The sequence below is a fragment of the Raphanus sativus genome, chromosome 3, assembly GCF_000801105.2.
Source record: "Raphanus sativus cultivar WK10039 chromosome 3, ASM80110v3, whole genome shotgun sequence".
Taxonomy (NCBI): Eukaryota; Viridiplantae; Streptophyta; class Magnoliopsida; order Brassicales; family Brassicaceae; genus Raphanus; species Raphanus sativus.
Window position 1 is genome coordinate 23,370,538 of NC_079513.1, and position 22,257 is coordinate 23,392,794.

General features: G+C 35.6%; 4 protein-coding genes, 1 long non-coding RNA gene and 1 pseudogene across 7 annotated transcripts; 4 read left to right on the top strand and 2 right to left on the bottom strand.

The window, feature by feature from the left end:
* The first annotated feature begins 456 nt into the window (after positions 1-456).
* LOC130494712 (probable LRR receptor-like serine/threonine-protein kinase At3g47570) lies at positions 457-4,156 on the top strand. The gene is made up of 2 exons (XM_057005133.1): positions 457-3,109; positions 3,663-4,156. The coding sequence occupies exons 1-2, from the start codon at positions 457-459 to the stop codon at positions 4,022-4,024; spliced, it is 3,015 nt and encodes a 1,004-aa protein (XP_056861113.1). The 3' UTR covers positions 4,025-4,156.
* Positions 4,157-4,551: 395 nt separating this feature from the next.
* LOC130509312 (uncharacterized) lies at positions 4,552-5,308 on the top strand. The gene is made up of 3 exons (XR_008943406.1): positions 4,552-4,805; positions 4,914-4,989; positions 5,107-5,308. It is a non-coding gene; the product is annotated as an uncharacterized LOC130509312 (long non-coding RNA).
* A 413-nt stretch (positions 5,309-5,721) lies between these two features.
* On the top strand, positions 5,722-9,290 carry LOC108848066 (probable LRR receptor-like serine/threonine-protein kinase At3g47570). 3 transcript variants are annotated; one of them, XM_057005131.1, is made up of 3 exons: positions 5,723-6,095; positions 6,423-8,498; positions 8,712-9,290. In XM_057005131.1, the coding sequence occupies exons 1-3, from the start codon at positions 5,837-5,839 to the stop codon at positions 9,071-9,073; spliced, it is 2,697 nt and encodes an 898-aa protein (XP_056861111.1). In that variant the 5' UTR covers positions 5,723-5,836; the 3' UTR covers positions 9,074-9,290. The 3 variants fall into 3 exon arrangements, with proteins under 3 accessions (XP_056861110.1, XP_056861111.1, XP_056861112.1); XM_057005132.1 differs by having other exon boundaries at positions 5,732-6,095; positions 7,926-8,498; XM_057005130.1 differs by having other exon boundaries at positions 5,722-8,498.
* A 321-nt stretch (positions 9,291-9,611) lies between these two features.
* On the bottom strand, positions 9,612-11,092 carry LOC130509311 (uncharacterized). Its single transcript, XM_057005134.1, has 5 exons — positions 10,942-11,092; positions 10,638-10,732; positions 10,375-10,456; positions 10,190-10,278; positions 9,612-10,027 (listed from the first exon to the last, which is right to left on the bottom strand). Exons 1-5 carry the CDS (start codon positions 10,981-10,983, stop codon positions 9,808-9,810), a joined length of 528 nt encoding a protein of 175 aa, XP_056861114.1. The 5' UTR covers positions 10,984-11,092; the 3' UTR covers positions 9,612-9,807.
* LOC130510114 (mannose-P-dolichol utilization defect 1 protein homolog 1-like) lies at positions 11,046-11,796 on the top strand (annotated as a pseudogene).
* Positions 11,797-11,862: 66 nt separating this feature from the next.
* LOC108844196 (uncharacterized protein C24B11.05) lies at positions 11,863-14,003 on the bottom strand. The gene is made up of 9 exons (XM_018617417.2): positions 13,865-14,003; positions 13,469-13,554; positions 13,273-13,338; positions 13,081-13,178; positions 12,974-13,011; positions 12,795-12,882; positions 12,435-12,716; positions 12,286-12,351; positions 11,863-12,210 (listed from the first exon to the last, which is right to left on the bottom strand). Exons 2-9 carry the CDS (start codon positions 13,527-13,529, stop codon positions 12,058-12,060), a joined length of 852 nt encoding a protein of 283 aa, XP_018472919.2. The 5' UTR covers positions 13,530-13,554; positions 13,865-14,003; the 3' UTR covers positions 11,863-12,057.
* Positions 14,004-22,257: the final 8,254 nt, after the last annotated feature.

Consider the following 22,257-nt stretch of genomic DNA (forward strand, 5'->3'; position numbering starts at 1 on the left):
TTTTATTTTAATTTTTATTAGTTTATTTTAAGTTATTTTGTAAAATTTTAGATATACATTACAAATTTTGATTAAAATTTGATGTAATTTTCGTATTTCATGTCTTTTTAGATCCTAAATACCCGAATCCAATCCGGACCGGGAAAGTAATAAATATTTTACAAGTATTTTAATTATAGATTCGAACCGATCCGGACCCGAAAAGAATTGACCAGAACCCAAACCAAAAATTTAGAAGTATATATTGGGTCTAAATGTTTAGGACCCGAAAGATCCAAACTCGAAAGAACCAGCCCGAACCTGATTCAAAGGCCGAACGCCCGGGCCTACTTTAGATATTTCAGAATCGGTTGTCCTTTTAGTCATGGCCTTATTCAGATTTTGAAAAGTTTTCTGTATAAGTATTTGATTTTTGAAAAGCTCTCTTTGTGCTCATTTCCTGCAAAATACGAGAAAATGAAACTCTTTCTTTTCCTTTCTTTCAGTGCTCTCATATTACTTGAAACATTCGGAAATACCCATGAAACTGATAAACAAGCATTACTCAAGTTCAAGTCTCAAGTTTCTGAGGACAAAACAGTTTTGTTGTCTTCATGGAACAACTCGTCCCCTCTCTGCAGATGGACGGGGGTTACATGTGGCCGAAAACACAAGAGAGTTACTGGTTTGGACCTCCGAGGATTCCAATTGGGTGGAGTGATATCGCCATTTATTGGTAATCTTTCATTTCTCATATCACTTAATTTAACTGATAACTCTTTCGGTGGAACCATTCCTCAAGAGCTGGGAAACTTGTTTAGACTTCAGCACTTGGATATGTCATATAATTTCCTCAACGGAGGGATTCCAGCCAGAATGTTCAACTGCTCTAGATTGTTGGACCTTGTTTTATATTCAAATCATCTTGGACAAGGTTTTCCTTCAGAACTAGGATCCTTGATTAAGCTTGTTTATTTAGACCTTGGTAAAAACAACCTGAGAGGAAAAATCCCTGTATCTTTAGGAAACTTGACATCCCTCCGAGAAATTTCCTTTGGCCAAAACAATCTGGAAGGAGAAATTCCTGATTGTATAGCTAGATTGACTCAACTGGTGTTTTTATCGTTACCAATAAACCATTTTTCTGGTGTTTTTCCTCCTGCAATTTACAATTTGTCCTCACTTCAGTATTTGACCATGTTTGGTAATGATTTCTCGGGGAACATTAGGCCTGATTTTGGTAATTTGCTACCAAACCTTCGATATTTTACTATTGGAGATAATTTTCTCACAGGAGCCATTCCTTCAACACTTGCAAATATTTCAACTCTTCAACGTTTGGGCATGGAGTTTAACAGTCTGACAGGAAGTATTCCTCCGAGCTTTTCAAAACTACGATATTTGTATATGCTATCCCTTAGTGATAATTCTTTGGGAAGTTTTTCAGCTGGAGATCTTGAATTTCTTAGTTCTTTGACCAACTGTACCCTACTGCAAGACTTAGATGTGTCATTCAATAGGCTTGGGGGTGACTTGCCTGCCTCCATAGCCAATTTTTCAATGAACCTCAACAAGTTAGACATTGAAAATAATTTCATTTCTGGAAGCATTCCTCATGACATTGGGAATCTCATAGGCCTACAAACATTTTGGTTGTCAAAAAATCTATTGAAAGGACCAATGCCAGCCTCTTTTGGGGAACTTCTAGGATTGGTGGAATTACTTGTCAATGCAAATAGGATGTCAGGAGAGATACCATATTCTTTAGGCAACATCACTCGGTTAGAAACACTCTATTTATACAACAATAGTTTTGAAGGAATCATTCCTCCAAGTCTTGGTAAATGTAGATATTTGCTATATTTAGACGTTGATAATAATAAGTTGAATGGTATTATACCTCAGGAGATTATGCAAATTCCGTCCCTTGTTTCCCTACGCATGTCAAATAATTCATTGACTGGTTCTCTACCAGAAGATGTTGGACGACTTGGAAATCTTGGTAGGTTATATGTTGCGCATAATAAGCTATCAGGGAAACTCCCAGCGACTTTGGGAAAATGTCTTTCACTGGAAAAACTTTGTCTGCAAGGAAATTCTTTTGATGGAATCATTCCAGATATAAGTGGGTTGGTGGGTATTAAGGAGGCTGATTTCTCAAGAAACAATCTCTCTGGAAGAATCCCTGAATATTTCGCAAACTTTAGCTCGTTGGAGTATCTCAATCTATCTTTCAACAACTTCGAGGGTAATCTGCCAACAGAAGGAAAATTCCAAAATGCCAATATTGTCTCTGTATCTGGAAACATAAATCTTTGTGGAGGCGTCTTGGAACTGCGACTAAAGCCATGTTTTACGAAACCACCAAGAAATTCAAGAAAGAAACTTGTTATTAGGGTAAGCATAGGCATATCTTTGCTTTTGCTTTTGTTCATTTCTTCAGTTTCTATTTGTTGCCTAAAAATCAGAAAGAAGAAAATTATCAATGAAGCAACTCCTTCCACCTTGGGGTTTTTTCATGAAATGATAAGTTATGGAGATCTTCGAAATGCGACAGATGGCTTCTCTTCAAGTAACTTGATCGGGTCAGGCAACTTTGGTAGTGTGTTTAAAGCTTTTCTGCCTTCTGAGAACAGGGTTGTTGCAGTGAAAGTTCTAGATATGCAGAGACGTGGAGCAATGAGGAGCTTCATGGCAGAATGTGAATCCCTGAAAGACATTAGACATCGTAAACTTGTGAAATTGTTGACAGCCTGTTCGAGTATCGATTTCCAAGGAAATGAATTCAGAGCACTAATGTATGAGTATATGCCAAATGGAAGTTTGGATATGTGGCTGCATCCAAAGGAATTTGAAGAGATTTCTAGGCCTTCAAAAACATTGACACTTTTAGAAAGGCTTAACATAGCGATAGACGTGGCTTCTGTTTTGGAATATCTTCATCTTAGTTGCCATGAAGCTATTGCTCATTGCGATCTTAAACCAAGCAACGTTCTTCTAGACAATGATCTAACAGCCCATGTTAGTGACTTTGGTCTTGCTAGGATCCTTCTCAAATTCGACCAGGAAACCTTCATTAACCAACTTAGCTCGGCTGGAGTCAGAGGAAGCATCGGCTATGCGGCACCAGGTAAACATATCACACATTTAATGTTTGAATGAAGAAATCTAATATTTCTTTCATTCCCGAAAGTAAGATTTTTTATATTTTTTCCTTGTTCCATAGAGAAAAAAATATCTATATCATTAAGGTATTTTGTACTTCCTATGTTTCATAAAGAGAATCACTTAAATAATTTTCACACATATTAAGAAAATGATTGAAATGCATTTATGATTTTATTAATTTAATAATTTTAAAGTATTTTAAACAAATAGATTTATTTATAATATCAATGTATTTGACAATTAATATTAAGCTAAAAAGTAGTCTAAATTGCATTGAAATTGTATAATGACATTTTTGTGTAATAAGAAAAAATGTTAAAGTGACACTTATTGAAAAATAGAGGGAGTATACTTTTAAAATCATTAATTGAGAATATTTGAATTGATTTTATATCATTGATTGATAGTTATTGGAAGCTGTATAACAAAAGTAAATACTCTAGAAAATCTTTCTTTTCGGAACAGAGAGAGTATATTTCTTGCTCCAAATTTGTTTGATATGACTTATGGTGCAGAATATGCAATGGGAGGAGAAATATCAATACATGGTGATGCATATAGTTTTGGGATTCTCATGCTTGAAATGTTCAGTGGAAAACGACCAACTGATGAGATGTTCGGAGGAGACGTAACCCTCCGTAGCTGTATAAGGTCTGCATTGCCAGAGCAAGTTTTGGATGTGGCAGACGAATTGGTTCTTCATAACGGCCTTAGAATTGGCTTCCCCCTTGCTGAGTGCTTGACACAGGTTTTAGAAGTGGGACTTGGGTGTTCTGAAGAGTCTCCAGCAAACCGCTTGGGAATGAGTGAGGTTGTAAGAAAATTAATCTCAATCAAGGAGAGGTTCTTCAAAACAAGAAGAGGAGCTAGACGTTGAAGTGTCGTCTTGTATGCTTGCTCCTCTACAAACTTGAAGGCTTGTTGATGTATAATATTTCTTCATAATATGCTTTGAATGTTGTGAACATAATGCTACGTTATTAGCAGACAAAAGATGAATGTTGTGTTAGCAATTTCGATATTTGGAATTTGGAATTTCTATTGGTAAAACATTGCTTTAGCAATTTGATATCTAAATATTCATGTTTAATAGTTTCTACAAGTTTCAGAGCTTTAACAATGCCACCACGATCTTTTTACTATCGCCACCCAAGCGCACTCAAGCGTTCATCACTTCGGATTACGGAGACTCGAACCTTATTCCGGAAGAAGTGCGAAGCCAAGAGAGGTACATTAAAAGACTTGATCGCAGCGGGAAATCAACTCAGTGCGCTAAGCTACTCTCTTTTTTTAACGGTTCTTATCTTTTTTTTTTTTTTTTATGAACAAAACGGTTCTTATCTTCTTCTTTGCTTTTTCAGTTTTCTAATTGTTTTCACTTGCTTGACCCACAAGTTACAAACGTTTTGCAAGTTATTGATGGAGGAGAAGCTCAAAAGAGGAACAATGCATATATATATAAATAAAACGCATGTCGAGTGCACGTGCCGAATCGTGTCGTGTAGTCAACCGAGCCGGAGCTTCTTTTTCGGTTCGGATCTCTACCAGAAGACCCAGAACCCAATAGAGGCAAGAAAAGAAACTCTCGAAGCTCTTCCTCGCCAAGTACGCCTAGCTCCAACTCTGTTTTCTCGTGTTCTTGAAATTCGTCTCTAATGGTGAATTGATTTATTAGGCCATGGATTCTTATTACGATGGCAAGCCTTTGATAGTTGATGACATGTTTGACAGATGTTACTGTAGTTAAATTATTGTTACTGTTGCAGCTAAAGCTTCGGTGGTATGGTTATCAAGTACCCTCAGTGCAGTCTCTTGCGACAATCAACTTATGCTGATGCAGAGGTACTCTTTGGTCATGTTTTTAATTTTGTCCTAGAATAGTATTATGATGATCACTGCTTTGTCAAGGGTTGATATTGAGTTGAATCCTCTTCATTGTAATTATTGGACAAAAACCAGATTATCTTTGAGAATCAGTCATAGAGATTAGGAAGGTGGGTAGGAGCCTACAAGAGTTGACAAAACTCATTTACAATTACGGCCTCCATCAGTCTTCATCAACATGGACTTCTATTTATAAATTTAAATTTTTTTCATTATATGTTTTTTTGCAAACCGTGATTACCAAAATCAAGCGAAATAAATTCAAAGAGACTTTTCCTCTAACGACTACTCACTACATTTCTTGGGTATTAATCCAAAAAGACTTTTCAGAGTCGCTTGTCAATTTAGTCTTGACCTTACTAGATTCTTGAAAAGTCTTTTGTATTTGAATGGACCAGTGTGAAATTTAAGAGGGGAGACAAATGTAAGGTTAACTATAGCCCGATTAAACGTTTTGGAAGATATTTCATGAGCAGCTTTAAACGCGAGAGTGAAAGGTTAATTATAGCCCGATTAAACGTTTTGGAAGATATCTCTTATCTCTTTCTACTCATTTACTGCAAAAAAACAAGAAACATGAAACTCTTTCTTTTCCTTTCTTTCGGTGCTCACCACTTGTCTCTTTAGTCTTGACCTTATCTGATTTGGAAAAGTCTTCTGCATTTGAACGGGTCAATGTGAAATTAAAAGAGGAGACAGAGTAACATGAGCAGCTTTAAAGCGAGAGTGAAATAACTCAATAAACAATTGGAAGATATCCATCATACATTTTGCTCATCAGTTTGTACGGTTATAAAGAAGAAGCATGAAACTCTTTCTTTTCCTTTCTTTCAGTGCTCTCATGTCACTTGAAGCATTCGGGAATACCCATGAAACTGATAAGCAAGCATTACTCAAGTTCAAGTCTCAAGTTTCTGAGGAGAAAAAGGTTTTGCTGTCTTCATGGAACAACTCATCCCCTCTCTGCAGATGGAATGGGGTTACATGTGGCCGAAAACACAAGAGAGTTACTCGTTTGGACCTCGGAGGATTCCAACTGGGTGGAGTGATATCGCCATTTATTGGTAATCTTTCGTTTCTCATATCACTTAATCTCACTGAAAATTCTTTTGGTGGAACCATCCCTCAAGAGCTGGGAAACTTATTTCGACTTCAACATTTGTTTATGGCATTTAATTTCCTCAATGGAGGGATTCCAGCCAGTCTGTTCAACTGTTCTAGATTATTGGTCTTTGATTTATATTCAAATAATCTTGGACAAGGTCTTCTTCCTTCAGAACTAGGATCATTGAATAAGCTTGTTATTTTAGATCTTGGTAAAACCAATTTGAAAGGAAAACTCCCTCTATCTCTAGGAAACCTAACATCCCTCAGACACCTTTCCTTTGCAGTAAACAATCTAGAAGGAGAAATTCCAGATGCTATAGCTAGATTGACTCAAATGGTGGAATTTGCGTTACACATGAACAATTTCTCTGGCGTTTTTCCTTCTGCAATTTACAATTTGTCCTCACTTAAGCATTTAAGCATGTATGGTAATGGTTTCTCTGGAAACCTGAGGCCTGATTTTGGTAATTTGCTACCAAACCTCCAAAAATTGTTTATGGGAAATAATTCTCTCACAGGAGCCATTCCATCAACACTTGCAAATATTTCAGCTCTTCGCTTTTTGGCCATGGAGTATAACAGTCTGACAGGAAGTATTCCTCTGAACTTTGGAAAACTACGATATTTTCAAACACTATCCCTTAGTGACAATTCTCTGGGAAGTTTTTCAGCTGGAGATCTTGAATTTCTCGTTGCTTTGACTAACTGTACAACATTGCAATCCTTACATGTGGCATCCAATAGGCTTGGGGGTGACTTGCCTGCCTCCATTGCCAATCTGTCAATGAACCTCAATCAGTTACTTCTTCAAAATAATTTCATATCTGGAAGCATTCCTCATGACATTGGGAATCTCATAGGCCTACAAGCATTAGTGTTGTCCGGAAATCTATTAGAAGGACCAATCCCAGTCTCTTTTGGGAAACTTTCAGGAATGATGGGATTAAGTGTCCATGCAAATAGAATGTCAGGAGAGATACCATATTCTTTAGGCAACATCACTCGGTTAGAAAAACTTTATTTGTCCAACAATAGTTTTGAAGGAATCATTCCTCCAAGTCTTGGTAAGTGTAGCTATTTGCTACATTTACATTTCCATAATAATAAGTTGAATGGTATTATACCTCATGAGATTATACAAATTTCAACCCTTGTTTCTCTAAGTTTGTCAAATAATTTATTGACGGGCTCTCTTCCAGAAGATATTGGACGACTTGGAAAACTTGTTAATTTATTTGTTGCTCATAATAAGCTATCAGGGAAACTCCCAGCGACTCTGGGAAAGTGTCTCTCACTGGAACAACTTGATCTGCAAGGAAATTCTTTTGATGGAATCATTCCAGAAATAAGTGGGTTAGTGGATATTAAAGAGGCTGATTTCTCCAGCAACAATCTCTCCGGAAGAATCCCTGAATATCTTGCAAACTTTAGGTTGTTGGAATATCTCAATCTATCTTTTAACAACTTCGAGGGAAATGTGCCAAAAGAAGGAAAGTTCAAAAATGTCAATATTGTTTCAGTATCTGGAAACAAAAATCTATGTGGAGGCGTATTGGAACTGCGACTAAAACCATGTTTTACGCAACCACCTAGAAATTCAAAAAAGAAACTTGTGATTCGGATAAGCATAGGCATATCTTTGCTTTTGCTTTTGCTTTTGTTCATAGCTTCAGTTTCTCTTTGTTGGTTAAAAAGCAGAACGAAGAAAAATACTAATGAAGCAGCTCCTTCCACCTTGAGGGTTTTTCATGAAATGATAAGTTATGTAGATCTTCGAAATGTGACAGATGGCTTCTCTTCGAGTAATCTGATCGGGTCAGGCAGCTTTGGTACCGTGTTTAAAGCTTTTCTCCCTGCTGAGAATAAGGTTGTTGCAGTGAAAGTTTTAAACATGCAGAGACGTGGAGCAATGAGGAGCTTTATGGCAGAATGTGAATCTCTGAAAGACATTAGACATCGTAATCTTGTAAAGCTGGTGACAGCTTGTTCGAGCATTGATTTCCAAGGAAATGATTTCAGAGCTTTAATCTATGAGTACATGCCAAATGGAAGCTTGGATATGTGGCTGCACCCAAAGGAAATAGAAGATATTTCTAGACCCTCAAGAACGTTGACACTTTTGGAGAGGCTTAACATAGTGATAGATGTGGCTTCTGTTCTGGAGTATCTTCATCTTAATTGCCACGAAGCGATTTCTCATTGCGATCTTAAACCAAGCAACGTTCTTCTAGACGATGATCTAACCGCCCATGTTAGCGACTTTGGTCTTGCTCGGATCCTCCTCAAATTTGACCAGGAAACCTTCATTAACCAACTTAGCTCGGCTGGAATCAGAGGAAGCATCGGCTATGCAGCACCAGGTAAACCTATCACACATATAATGTCTGAACGAAGAAAATTAATATTCTCTTTGTTCCCAAAAGTAAAGTGTATAGTAAAAGTAAATAGAAATTTTGATTATAAATATTATTTATATTCTTAATATGCATAAATACTCTAGATATCTTTTTTTTTTGGGAAGGGAGAGAGTATATTTCCTGCTACAATCTTTTGTTTATTCACTTATGGTGCAGAATATGCAATGGGAGGAGAAATATCAGTGCATGGTGATGCGTATAGCTTTGGGATTCTCATTTTCGAAATGTTCAGTGGAAAACGACCAACCGATGAGATGTTCGGAGGAGACTTAACGCTCCGTAGCTGCATCAGGTCTGCAATACCAGATCAAGTTTTGGATGTGGCAGACGAATTGGTTCTTCACAACGGCCTTAGAATTGGCTTCCCTGCTGCTGAGTGCTTGACAAAGGTTTTAGAAGTGGGACTTGGGTGTTCTGAAGAGTCTCCAGCAAACCGCTTGGGAATGAGTGAGGTTGTAAAAGAATTAATCTCAATCAAGGAGAGGTTCTTCAAAACCAGAAGAGGAGCTAGAAGTTAAAGTGTGTCTTGTATGCTTGCTCCTCTACAAACTTGAAAGACTTGTTGATGTATCATATTTCTTCATAATAATATGCTTTGAATGTTGTGAAACATAATGCTATGTTACTAGCAGACAAAAGATGAATGTTGTGTAAGCAATTTGGTATTTGTAATTTGGAATTTTTATCGGAAAACAGTATTGTTTTTGCAGTTTGATATGTAATATATGTTTACTAGTTTCTAGCATCCGCTTATCTCTAACAAGTCGCAGTTAGATGCATGTCCCAACATTGATTCACGAAAAAAAAAATATAACGATGTATATAGCAAATGTATGATGGAGTGCTAATGACATCGTGAGGAAACGTTACCATAAAGACGTTTTGAGCGGTAGCTATAACCTCTGGATATTTCAGGGATGAAAAGACAGCCGTCTATATTTTCTCTTGCTGGAAAACTTCAGAATAGTTAACAGACAATTATATAATCATTTGCAAATTGTTACTACTTCTCTATTGCTTCATTATTTTTGTTTGCCAATGGTATTGTCAAAACTGTTTGATCGCAAGAATTGAATGAATCTTATTCTCTCCTGCAAGTACATATAGTAATCATGGATTCAAAACCTTGATGGAAAGACAAAGTTGTTTCCTTCGTATATATGGCTGGAGCTAACAGAAAGCGGAAGGAGTAATCTACAACCACATATGAATCGATGTGAACTACTAACTGCAAATAGGTTGCTGCAGGCAGCTAATTTAAACCCTTTTTGGTTTGAGGTTGTTTTAGTTGCTTCAAAACGTTCCAGGCTGCGTTCCTGCCCTTGGGTTTCTTGAAACCATCGCCGCCTTTCTTGTTGCTCGGTGATGGTTTGTCACTGCTCTTAGGGGACTTGCTAGGATGGTTTTGTTCCTCAGACTGTTTCCTTTTCAAGTCACCGTTTATTTCCCGGCTTGGCTCAACCTTCGGTTCACTGAAAGAGTATGCATTTTGAGTTTTTTACAAGTTATAGAGAGACAGTAAAAAAAGAAAAACAGAAACGAAACAGATAATAGGTGACAGAATGCACTGCTATCAATAATGACTTCATTTGTTGAGAAGCAAACGGAATATAAAATCGAAGGGTGGTACAGACCTAAAAGACATTCTTCCTCCATTACTGCTAGAGCTTGTGGGAACAGAAGCATCTGTTTCTGGACCGCTTGTGGCTTCTTCATTCAGTTTCTAAAGAAAGAAAGAGTCTAATTTTTACAGAGAGCTCAAAAGGAGAAGAACATCAAGCGTAAACTATCTCAGGCCTTAGCGTCCACAGAAACAAACCTCGATGGAGGGGTTGAAAGACTGAAACGACATGCGTCCTAACAAGGCTCCAGGCTGAGGATCCCAGTCTGTTATAACCACACTGCATCAATCAATCATCAAATCACGTGTTACAAAATAAAACCAAACACATGATATCTGATACTGACAACAAAAAAAACGAACAATAAAAGTTAATGTCATGATTCATGAACAAAGGGTAAAACAACACATACACACACAACTACAGCAAACAAAACATTAACAAAAACAAAAAAACAAACCACTTCTTTGCAACGACACTTCCGAGAGAAGAAAAACTCCCATTTGGCTCTTTATCAATCTTCTTCTCCTCTTTCGCAGCAGATCTTTGCATAAACTAGAAACAAACAGCACCAACCAGTATATAAAGTTCATCAAACCAACTTGATTCTCATACTAGACTCACAAACTGTAAAAGCTACACGACTGATAACGCAGTTTCGTTACTGAAAGTTTGCAACTTTGGTACCAAATCAACTCTATAACTTGTGATAAGCATGTGTGCATATCGATGGATAAAGCTACATGTAAAGATAAAACACAAACCTTTAGATTCCTCAAAGTACTACTAATCTCCCTCTTCGCCATTGTAGTAGCTTCTTCTCCGATACAGATACCAACACGAGATTTCCGGTTCCGGAGAGGAGAGGATGAACAAATCGAATCGAGTGTTATCGTTATTATATTAGGTTCAGTTTCCGACAAGAAGAAGCTCTGTCCAACAATTGGCTACAGTTTAGGTTTAAATTAACTGGTAAAAGCTAACCGATTCAAACCGTACCAATTTGAAAATTTAAAATTAAATACCAAACCGAAATTGAATTGGTTTAGTTTTTGGGTATTTGAAACTGAACCGGATTCTAATCTGCGAAAACAAGTCCTTTCGGTCCAAAGAGTGTGAGAGGCCTTGAGTGTTGCTGCATTTGAGCTAGAATTGGTTGGTTACACAATCTCACTCGCGTGTATTGTCTTGACAAGAAGCTTCCTTCTCAGCTTTTGGTGAACTTGTGTTTCTTTTGATCCAAGCTTTGATCTTGGTGTGGCTTGTGGTTACTATTTCACTCGACCACCTCTCTCTGTTTCAACTTGGGTCAGAGCAGTTCTGTTCTTTGCTTTAGCACCAACTCTGTTCACTTGTCGGATTGATCCTTTTGGTTATGGTTCGAAGTATTTGATACTGCTGTCTTCGAAAGTTGCTCAGATTTGGAAGAATTTCAGAAACAAGAGCACTGGGCACAGCTTAGTTTCTTGACTTGTTTGATTAACTTGGGTGGAGCCATGGCGAGAGTTTTCACCAGCGTTCAGGAGAATGCTCCGTTTAGTATGGTGTCTGTCTCCTTGCATGGAATCATCATGATTCAGATTCTTTTGTATATGTCAAAAGGAGAGGAAGAATAAAAGCAAGTGAATGATTAAAAAAAAAAAAGATGTCATTAGAATCATTGCACTTATCCATTGTAAAGGAGATTAAAAAGATGTTTGCATTCATTTTTTTTATATTATCAAATTAAAATAAAACTCAACTTGTTTCATTACATTCCATGTTTCTCTCAATAAAAGGCTTGCTTTAGATTACACTTATTATTTTTTTTCTCCTCAAAGAGTGAGTATAGTGATGATAAGAAATGTGTAACTATCAGCAGCTGAGATGAAATGTTTGTTTTAAGCTATGGTTTCAATGGCAACCTTCTGCCTGGCTCTAATCTCCTCGGCTTTGTCGTCAGCAGCATCCCACAGTTCAGGAAAAGCTTCACGTATGTTGTGAATATGCTCCAGTGCAATATCTACCCCTTCCGCTTTGTGTGAGGTCCCAACCTAAATAATACAGTAACAAGAAGTCAGCGTTGAGATTGATAAGTTCTGTTACAAGTCTCTGCTTCTTTTACTTACCCATACAGTGTGGAGACCCACACGTTTCCCGGTTTGAATGTTACGGATGCTGTCATCAAAGAACAACTGCAAAAACCACCAAGTAGTTTTTGAGGTTTAGTGATAATATAAAAACGAAAGAGAGGTAGAGATTTTGATTGTGTTCTTACTGTCTTGTGAGGATTGATGTTGGTCATCTTGAAAACCTGTTCGAATGCTCCTTCAGATGGTTTGCAAATAACCGGAGTCTTTGGGAGTTCAACGCTTGGGTCAGGATTTGCGATGTAACTGCTTATGTCGAAGATCTCTCTGGCTTCAGTAGCAGCAACAGGAGATTCGGTTTTGGTGATGGGGTTGAGAGTCTCGAAAGATATGATTCTTTCAAAGCAGTCCTCTAGGCCTAGCCTAGCAATGATCTTGGCTGCATGAGCCTTGTCTGCGTTCGTGAAAACCTGTAGGCAGAAGAGATGAGAGAATATATAGGTAAATGGAAGCAAAACGTAAGAGGTTAGTAAAAGAAAAATACATACAACTTTGCGAATAGGCAAGCTGAGAATGATATTCCTCAGAACAGGGTCAGGCTTGAGTGTTGCGTATGGCAATCTCCCATGAACAAAACTGTGTAACAAAAGAAGGAGTCTTTAAGTACCAAAACACCTCTAAAAGAATGATAAGCAAATATAAAAAATGGGGAGGTAAAGTTGAGTACCGATGGAAATCGTCATAGTCAAAGTCATAACCCACAGCCTGAAAAGAATCAACATCAGAACTGATTGGTAGATACACAAGTAGTAGGTTATTGTAACAGGAAGATACCTTGAGACCGGCCATAGTAGTTCCATAGATTTTGTAAAGAGAAAGGCAGAGTTCTTGGACTTTATCTTCTTCAATACCAAGTTTCTGAGTCATATACTCTACCATGGCAGCAACAAGAACAAACACATGTTCAGCTATAACATGAACAAACCAATTTTCAAGATAAGAAGAAGAAGAAAGAAATGAGTTAACCTTGAATGTTGTTTTTAACAAGCGTAGCGAGACCAGAACTGAAAGGGTAAAGAGTATCATCTATATCTGTTTCATCAAAGTCATACAAATATTATAATCAGTTAAAAAGGTTGAAACTTTAAAACCATAGTTTCTCAATAACAAATCAAATGTTTTAACATTGAAAATAAAAGTAATCATATTTTTATCTTCTTACCGAATAAAAGACAATCATACTTGGGTCCGGAAGTTTTCTGAAAGTTCTCCTCGTACGCCATTTTTAATTACCAAGTTGATAGACACCTGAATCAAATAAATTAACAAACTTAATCTCAATCCCTCCAATGACAAGAGATCCAAACAAAACACTTCTAGTTTTACTACCATTATAAGTCTTTCATCGACAACATACACATCTCTATAGATAAACTCCAAACCATAACTCGAAATAACAATTTAAAAAAAAAAACACTTAACGAATCGATAAATAGAAATCATTAAGGGAGAAAAAAAAAGCTGAAAATGCTAACAATGTAACCATCCAAATTGAAACAGAAAAGATATTGGAAAGGAAACTGAAACCTAACCAATGAAGAAGTGGTTTTTTCTTTACCTTTCTTTTTTTTTTTTCTGATCCAAAGAAACTTCGAGAGAGAAGAAAGAAAAAAGATGGAGAAGCAATGAAGGGAAGAAATATCTTTAAATAATAAATAGAAGTCGAAATGTTTTGAGAGCCAAGCGTTTCGATGGGTGTGTGGGGTTCTCATTACACATCCATTGGTCGTCGTTCAATCTGGGAGAGACCAAAGCTTTTTCTTTCACTCACGTCCACATCCCAGATTTCTCCACGTGTTATTTCGCCTTTTTATTTTCGTTTCCTTATCGAGCGAGTAATTGGACGGCACGCGTAGGTTTTAACTTTTAAGAGCCGACCTCCAACGCTTTTTCAAAGTATGACGTGCGCCTTAATTTGATCCCTCCTTAAAACTCGGTTCCGGTTTACATTGATGTACCATTCCGGTCTATATGGACCGGATACTATTATCAGCACTCGCCAAACATGAGCAAATGCTTGCTCTGACTGCCATTGCCCATGACTCTTTATGCCCGCTCTCTTGGTTCGTAGACGGACTTCTCTTGATTTGTCGATGTTGCTTGCATTCAATTTATGAAAACTCGAAAATATTAACTTCAGAATTATCCCTGGTTGTTTCATCTGCATGCTAACAAAAGTTACCTTCATTTTACCAAAAAAAAAAAAAGTTACCTTTTAATATCTTACTAGATGATAACCCGCGCCATGCGCGGAGTGAGTTTTTAAAATATGTTGTATTGAAATATTACAATTAGAATGCATCTTGTTATCGAGAATTTTTTTACATTTGATTTGGGGTGGACATTGATACCATTTGGTTCAGTTTAGTTTGGTTCGGTTCAGTTATATTTCGATTTTTTGTGAGTTCGATCCGGTTCAGATCTGCGGGTTCGGTTTAGATTTGGACTCAGATAACTCATTTTATTTAAAAAAAAAAAAAAATTCGTATATACTTTAAATTTCTCAAAATATAAAAATAAAAAAATTATTTATAATATATAAATGTGTATAATGCAAGGTAAAATACTTAAACTTAACATAAAATTTGGTTAGCTTCAATATTCGGATAAGAAATCAATAGATATTTGAAGTATTGGTATTTTGAATATCATTTAACTATTTTAATCATGTATTTTTTAACTATTTGTAAATATTTTCAAGTATTTTGGACAACTTAACATTTTATATATTTTTAATATTCTTTTAGATATTAAATTCTAAAAAAATTAATATATTTAAGTATATAAATCTGGTTTCGATATATTCGATATCTGAAATATTTCATTTCGGATCATGTTCTGTTCTAAAAAGTATTATCTTAATAACATCTTAAAATTTTTGGTAATTTATAGACGTTTTAAGAAATTCAAAATATAACATATATGAAAAAAACTATTTTTTAAGATATGTTTAAGTGATTTTTTTTTATAATATTAATTAAAATAAAATGTAGAGGATACAAATTTTTTTATCAAATATTTTTGATTTGTAATCATTAATTATCATATATACGTTAATCGTATTAGGTAATTTCGTAGTTTTTATTTAAGGAAATAAACTTACGTAGTTTTTATTTAAGGAAAGAATTTAAGACTATTGATTAATATGATAATTAGTTTAATAAAAAGTATAATATATATTTATATGGACCAACATATTTTTCTAAGGATTTCTGAGAATCATCCTAGTGATGACACGTGGCTACAAAACATGTTGTAATGTTCCAGGATTAATATATAGGGGATAGGGGATCTTAAGTTTCTGTTTCGTTCAAATTTAGTTTTAGAGTTTTTTCTTGATATGTGACAAAAAAAATATATAAATGCACTGACATACATAGCTAAATTAATTCTGTTAATATTTCCTCCCTATACTAGTAATATATAACGAACATTGAAATGTTACCGTATATATTCTTAACAAATATTGTTCGATGTCTCAGCACATAAAAGAATCTAAATCAAATTATGTTTTGAGATATATAGTAATATCAAACTAATATTTTGTATTTAGATTTTTGTTAAGATACCAAATCTGAACCTCTCCAATGAAGATATCCCAACATTTATTATTTTAATGAATCTCTAAGGAGCCAATTTCTGGAAAACTAAACTAAAACTCGATAGTAAGGAGACGATTTCCCCATCTGATGATCTGATTTCGAGAAGGTTGGTTTTTGAAATTTTAACGATTTGTAACTGGTTTGTTTACGTGTTAGCTGCTTATTATGCGTTTACGTATGTATTTTGAATACAGTCGCAATTCCTTACAAAAATATTCAATTATGAATAACCACGATCATTTTTTTTGTTGACAATCAGATCACACGATGGGGGTTGATATTCCACGCGAATTGGAAGATGAAATCCTCTCAAGAGTTCCAGAAAAAAATCACTTGCAAGATTCAGATCTGTATGCAAGCAGTGGAACACGCAGCTTGTAGACGAGACCTTCCTCGAGCAGCACTCGTCTCGTATGGACTACAACTATGATGATAATGGTGATCAACATCGGATTATAATAAACAATGCTCGTAGTAGGTTATCTTCCTTGGGCATGGTTGATCCGTCTTCAGCAATCATTAACGACATAAGCCTCATAAACAGAAAATATACTCACGAGATGCGCAAGAGGATCAAAGTGTACAAGATTGTTCACTGCACCGGTCTATTATTGTGTGTCATGGACAACCAGCTTTTGGTATGGAACCCGATGTTGAAAGAGACATGATGGGTCAAATGCGGCAGTGACTTCCATTGTTTTGATGATGCCTACGGTCTTGGATTCATCCGCCAATCACCACCAACCCATCGCAGCTACAAAATCGTTAGGTTTCGATGTGCTCGTAACGATAGAGATCGACCTCCAAGGGTTGAAGTCTACGAATTCAGTTCTAATAGTTGGAAGGTTATAGTTGATGATATTACTTTTGATTGACATCTTAAACTACCATTGTCGAATGTGTCTCTAGGGGGAAATCCATACTGGATTGGTCTTCGACAAGATGAAGCTTTCATACAAAGCTTCGATTTCTCCAACGAAAGATTTCAACCCTTGGATCAACAGCTTCCTTTTGGGTATAATGAGCATAATCCTATAGCACTGGAGACCTTTCGGGGAAACAAGCTTTCTCTGTTAGAGCAATGCCATCTAACAAGGAAGATATCCATATGGGTGAGACATTTGATAACACCTTGGACCATACTAATGGTCGTGACTATACCACATTTTCCTATGTTACATCAACCTCCTCCTCCACTAGTAAAGACACGTGCCTGGTTGTATCGTAGTCGCTTTTCTATAAGTTATTTTGTCGATAGAAACGACGAGACACTCGTCATATCTGTGTTTGGCGAGGGTCCTAGATCTGTTAGCATTTACAGAGTCAGGGACAAGGAGTTCCAAAGAGTTTATGCAGACACAGCCGGAAGTTCGTGCAGCTACGTACCCAGTTTAGTGTTGGAACTATTTTTTTAGCAATGTATTCATATGCTAAAAATAGAGTTAGTGTGAATGAGAAATGGAGGTCTAATGTGTGTGATTTGAGAAACTTGTATAAAGTTACAAATATACACATTAGATATTTGGATTGGGGTTTTGATTTGTTAGTTGGACTTCATGTTCATTAACTTAATCTTATAAACCAAATATATGTGATCTTTTATATTGATAAAATATAAAAAAGAAATTCATTTAAAGTATATTATTTTGTTTGAATGAGTCAAATAGTAATAATTATACTCTTTAATTTCTTGGTCAAAATGTGAAATGAATTCACATAATAATGACAAGAAATAAAGACTCCATTAGTGCACCATGGGAGGTTTCATTTTATGTTAAAAAATGAAACTTGTGCTTCTCATTGTTTTCTATATAAAGCCTCATGGCAATGTAGAAAAAGAGATATCCAACACCAAAAGAAAAACCACATTCTCCTATATTGAATAGTCATGTTAGTATTTTTATTTCTTGAGTCTGAGAGTGCAACACAAAACTAGGGTCGATAGATTCTGTTTTTCGGTGATGGTAAACAGAAACAATGCTGCAGTTGTATCCTGGGAATCTGAGCGCTATGCAACCGTCACACTACGGGGCGTTTAAAGATTTAAGGAAAGAGATTAACCATCTCGACTCTGCAATGTTTTCTTCATTCGTTTGTTTCGGTATTGTATTTTTGATTTTTGTTCTTATTATTTTTATAAATATCAGTTGTCCCTATCGTAGTGAAATAAGGTTCTTACACTCTTAAATCTTTAAATATTGTTTATGCTTTGCACTAACAATACTGATATTTGTTAAAAGTTCTGGTTTTTAAGAACAGGCTAATCAACAGTCTCGAAACAAAATCTGGAGCTGTGCTTTCTCCAACCAATTCTGCTATTGTGTAAAGTTTGTATTATTTTACTAACAAAAACTGATTTTTTTTTAAAGTGTTTTGTTGTGAGCACAGGAAACAAAGAACTCATGGCGATGGTTGAATGATTATGTGCTGATCGTGAGTTTTAACAATCAACATTTGTTATAATCTCTACTTGAACCGGAAAAGGGAAGTTAGTTCTGAATATTTTATTGGTTTCATCTCTGAACTTTATTTATTAGGCTTCTAACGATTGGTTTTTTGATTATTTACTATCTCATAAAGGTAAATATCAAAAGAATTTGTTATTAGTCTCTAAGGCTTTGACCTTGTTTACCGGTTTGAGTCTCACTTTTGTGTAAAGTGAAACTATTTTTTGGCATTGATTTTGGTCATGAAAGCATTTCTTAAGTGTGGTCAAACACATGCGTTAAGATGATCAAATAATTTATTTTGTTCAAAGTGTGTTACTGATTTGATTTGGTTAAAGACAATTTATTTGAAGGAGAATGTCTAACGTTTTGTTTTCTAGTTTCAGATTTTTTTTTCTGGAACAACTTAATTTAATTATTAAGCACATGAATGGATGACCATGAGAAAACAAAAAGGAGTCTGAGTTTAAAAAATATGATGAAAACATATTTATAAACAACATTTTTGATCTTTTGAGATCTAGTTGTATGGATGGAAATGAATTTTGTGAGTCGACGCCCCAAATTAAATTTGGGAGAGGTCTGCCACATATAAATCATTTGCCATAAGAAATAAAATGTTTGTTGATATTAATCAAAACATTTGTATTTCGTCAATGCTTAAATGCACCTCTTAAAAAGGTTGACCATACAAAACCAGTGAGAATTTTTAGACCAATATGACTGAAACTTACATGTGTATTGTAGTTTCTAAAGACAATATGTTTGAGAATAACCATAAAAAATGGTGGTTTTGATGGTACAAACAATATCATATAATGATATGTATAATTGCTAAAAGCAAAAATATGTTTTGGAAAATTAATTCAAAATATATACAAGTTAGATTTATAAATCAACTTGAGAGAACTATGAAAATAGTTTTATCTAAAATGTGATCTCCTGAGAATGAAATACATTTTAAAGAAAATTGTAATAATTTTCGAAATTGTTTTTATTATTCATTTAAATCTAAAGGAGTAGTAGATTAAATTTCTAAACTCTTAAGAGATGTTAAATGTAAATATGCATTTTTTGAGCTATCTCAAGAAATGTGGGGGAAGCTTTGCTTACCAAATAAAGTCATTGGCAAGAGGCCAAATGAACTTAGTGATAGTTATCAAACTATGGTTTAAAAAAAAAAAACTAGTGTCATACACTGAGTTTTGTGTATAATGGTTAATTGTATCTTGAGGAAAAAAAAAGATGACAAAAATCATTAGACAATTGATCTCGACTAATCTCAATTGATTATGTTCAATGTGATGACAACCTAGGATCCTGTTATTAAAGGTGTGTCATGAGATCAAATTGTAATATCATCAAGAGGAATGGGTTTAGCCTATGAACTAAGATGAAGTTTGGCGGTAACTCTACTTATCAGATTGGAGATCCCAAGAAATAGGTTCAAGGAGACAACTAAGTCAAACTAAATCTGCCCAAAGCACTGTAAGACTTCGGTCTATACCCAGTTCCTAGGATGATTAAACAGTGCTACATGTAAGGAATAAAGGATAAGCATTTGCTTTTAATGATTTGTGCCAATTGTTTTGAGATATGAATGGAGTAGTACATGATATTCCTCTAAACAAAACTAATGGCAAATCACCTTGTGAGTGTGAAATGGGGCCGTTTCTAGGAGAATAAAAAGGCTATATTCTCCAAGTTCACTCATGATAACCAGGACTGTTCACGGCCACAATGAACACAATAGAGAACCTAGTTCTGTGAGAGAATGAAGCTGTGTTTTGGCTATTGTCTAGGTTTACACCAAAGCCCGGGAGGTTCAAGACATCATGGCCACCTCCTGGCCGAGTAAATCCGATAGCTATTAACAATGACTGGTTCAAGGCTGAAAAATTGCTACCAACTCATCATGCAGTGAATTTCTCGCTTGTACTCTCAAAAGTCTTTAGGTGAGTCTTGTCGAGTCTTGTCTAGGAAGTCAAGTCTGTCGAGTCATCTAGTGTCTAGAAGCATTTCTATTCATGTGGGGGATTGTTGGAACTATTTTTTTAGCAATGTATTCATATGCTAAAAATAGAGTTAGTGTGAATGAGAAATGGAGGTCTAATGTGTGTGATTTGAGAAACTTGTATAAAGTTACAAATATACACATTAGATATTTGGATTGGGGTTTTGATTTGTTAGTTGGACTTCATGTTCATTAACTTAATCTTATAAACCAAATATATGTGATCTTTTATATTGATAAAATATAAAAAAGAAATTCATTTAAAGTATATTATTTTGTTTGAATGAGTCAAATAGTAATAATTATACTCTTTAATTTCTTGGTCAAAATGTGAAATGAATTCACATAATAATGACAAGAAATAAAGACTCCATTAGTGCACCATGGGAGGTTTCATTTTATGTTAAAAAATGAAACTTGTGCTTCTCATTGTTTTCTATATAAAGCCTCATGGCAATGTAGAAAAAGAGATATCCAACACCAAAAGAAAAACCACATTCTCCTATATTGAATAGTCATGTTAGTATTTTTATTTCTTGAGTCTGAGAGTGCAACACAAAACTAGGGTCGATAGATTCTGTTTTTCGGTGATGGTAAACAGAAACAATGCTGCAGTTGTATCCTGGGAATCTGAGCGCTATGCAACCGTCACACTACGGGGCGTTTAAAGATTTAAGGAAAGAGATTAACCATCTCGACTCTGCAATGTTTTCTTCATTCGTTTGTTTCGGTATTGTATTTTTGATTTTTGTTCTTATTATTTTTATAAATATCAGTTGTCCCTATTGTAGTGAAATAAGGTTCTTACATTTAGCTCATCCTCATGGATCCTCCAAGCAAGACACAACCCGCATACGATATAGGAAAATAGATTCAACTAGGTGCATGGTGTTTTGCTCCCTTCTTTTTTAATGTTTGTTGCTTGATTTTAATCTCAACCCCCTGCAATTTAAAAAAATAAAATAAAATAAAATTGGTTCAAGCAAACCGAAAAGTTACATAGTTTCTAACTTCTACAAGAAACACTGAAAACTCATCATACAAATAATTAAAGCAGAAATGGCTTGTAATATTCATATTCTGGATAGTTCATACGTTATGTTCAGATCATCACCTCGCTTTACCTTATTCGTTTTAGATATACGGAGATTGGCACAACATCATTCATTTAGGTAAAGACCAACTTTTTTGGACCAACTTTTCCATAACATTATAAAACTAAAGGATTATTACGAAATTCAACGACGCAGACGCAACTAAAGCTGCTTTTGATTCATTAAAGTAACACACACAGAAGCAAGATATGTTATTAAGTGTAAAAGTAGAACCAGCGATGACCTATCTCTGCCAGAGCCAGAGAATTCAAGCCAACGGTGCTGCAGTTTCACCTAGTCCAGAAGCTATAGCTTCATTCATCACGTCGACGACCACCTGAACGTGATCTTTGCCACCACTGAAGGTGATGACGTCCATAGACCCGATCCCAAAAGCCCGTCCCCCCCACCCCACCCCCAGAGCTTCTTTGGATTGAACCATTACCCCCCAGTTGCTGTCGCCAGAAGCTCGCCCAAAGCTTCCATAGGCGCAGTACCATCAGCTAGAAGGATCAAGCTAGCACATCTTCGTTTCGGACTGATATCATAGCTTTTGATCGTGGAAAGATGTAGAATGAGTTGTAATTACATATACATATAGGACCTTTCTTTGGTCTTAAAATAATGGAACAAATATATTATACAGATCTTGAAGAAGATAAGAAACAAAAAGTACTACATGAAATTACAATGCGTTTTCAAACAAAAAATTTAAAGAAAAAAAAAACATTACAAAAACGTAGACAACCAAACACACATGTTGAAACAAAGGTGGTGACGAACCAAGATGGCAA

What these genes read in the sequence shown, in the direction of transcription:
- LOC108848066 (XM_057005130.1), top strand. Translation starts at nt 5,837, where the DNA reads ATGAAACTCTTTCTTTTCCTTTCTTTCAGTGCTCTCATGTCACTTGAA. An exon ending in CATCGGCTATGCAGCACCAG is followed by an intron (nt 8,499 to 8,711) that starts GTAAACCTATCA and finishes CTTATGGTGCAG; the next exon opens with AATATGCAATGGGAGGAGAA.
- LOC130509311 (XM_057005134.1), bottom strand. Translation starts at nt 10,983, where the DNA reads ATGGCGAAGAGGGAGATTAGTAGTACTTTGAGGAATCTAAAG. An exon ending in CTTTCAACCCCTCCATCGAG is followed by an intron (nt 10,279 to 10,374) that starts GTTTGTTTCTGT and finishes TTCTTTCTTTAG; the next exon opens with AAACTGAATGAAGAAGCCAC. An exon ending in GGAGGAAGAATGTCTTTTAG is followed by an intron (nt 10,028 to 10,189) that starts GTCTGTACCACC and finishes ATACTCTTTCAG; the next exon opens with TGAACCGAAGGTTGAGCCAA.
- LOC108844196 (XM_018617417.2), bottom strand. Translation starts at nt 13,529, where the DNA reads ATGGCGTACGAGGAGAACTTTCAGAAAACTTCCGGACCCAAGTATGAT. An exon ending in GTATGATTGTCTTTTATTCG is followed by an intron (nt 13,339 to 13,468) that starts GTAAGAAGATAA and finishes TTGATGAAACAG; the next exon opens with ATATAGATGATACTCTTTAC. An exon ending in GACTATGACGATTTCCATCG is followed by an intron (nt 12,883 to 12,973) that starts GTACTCAACTTT and finishes TTTGTTACACAG; the next exon opens with TTTTGTTCATGGGAGATTGC.
- LOC130494712 (XM_057005133.1), top strand. Translation starts at nt 457, where the DNA reads ATGAAACTCTTTCTTTTCCTTTCTTTCAGTGCTCTCATATTACTTGAA. An exon ending in CATCGGCTATGCGGCACCAG is followed by an intron (nt 3,110 to 3,662) that starts GTAAACATATCA and finishes CTTATGGTGCAG; the next exon opens with AATATGCAATGGGAGGAGAA.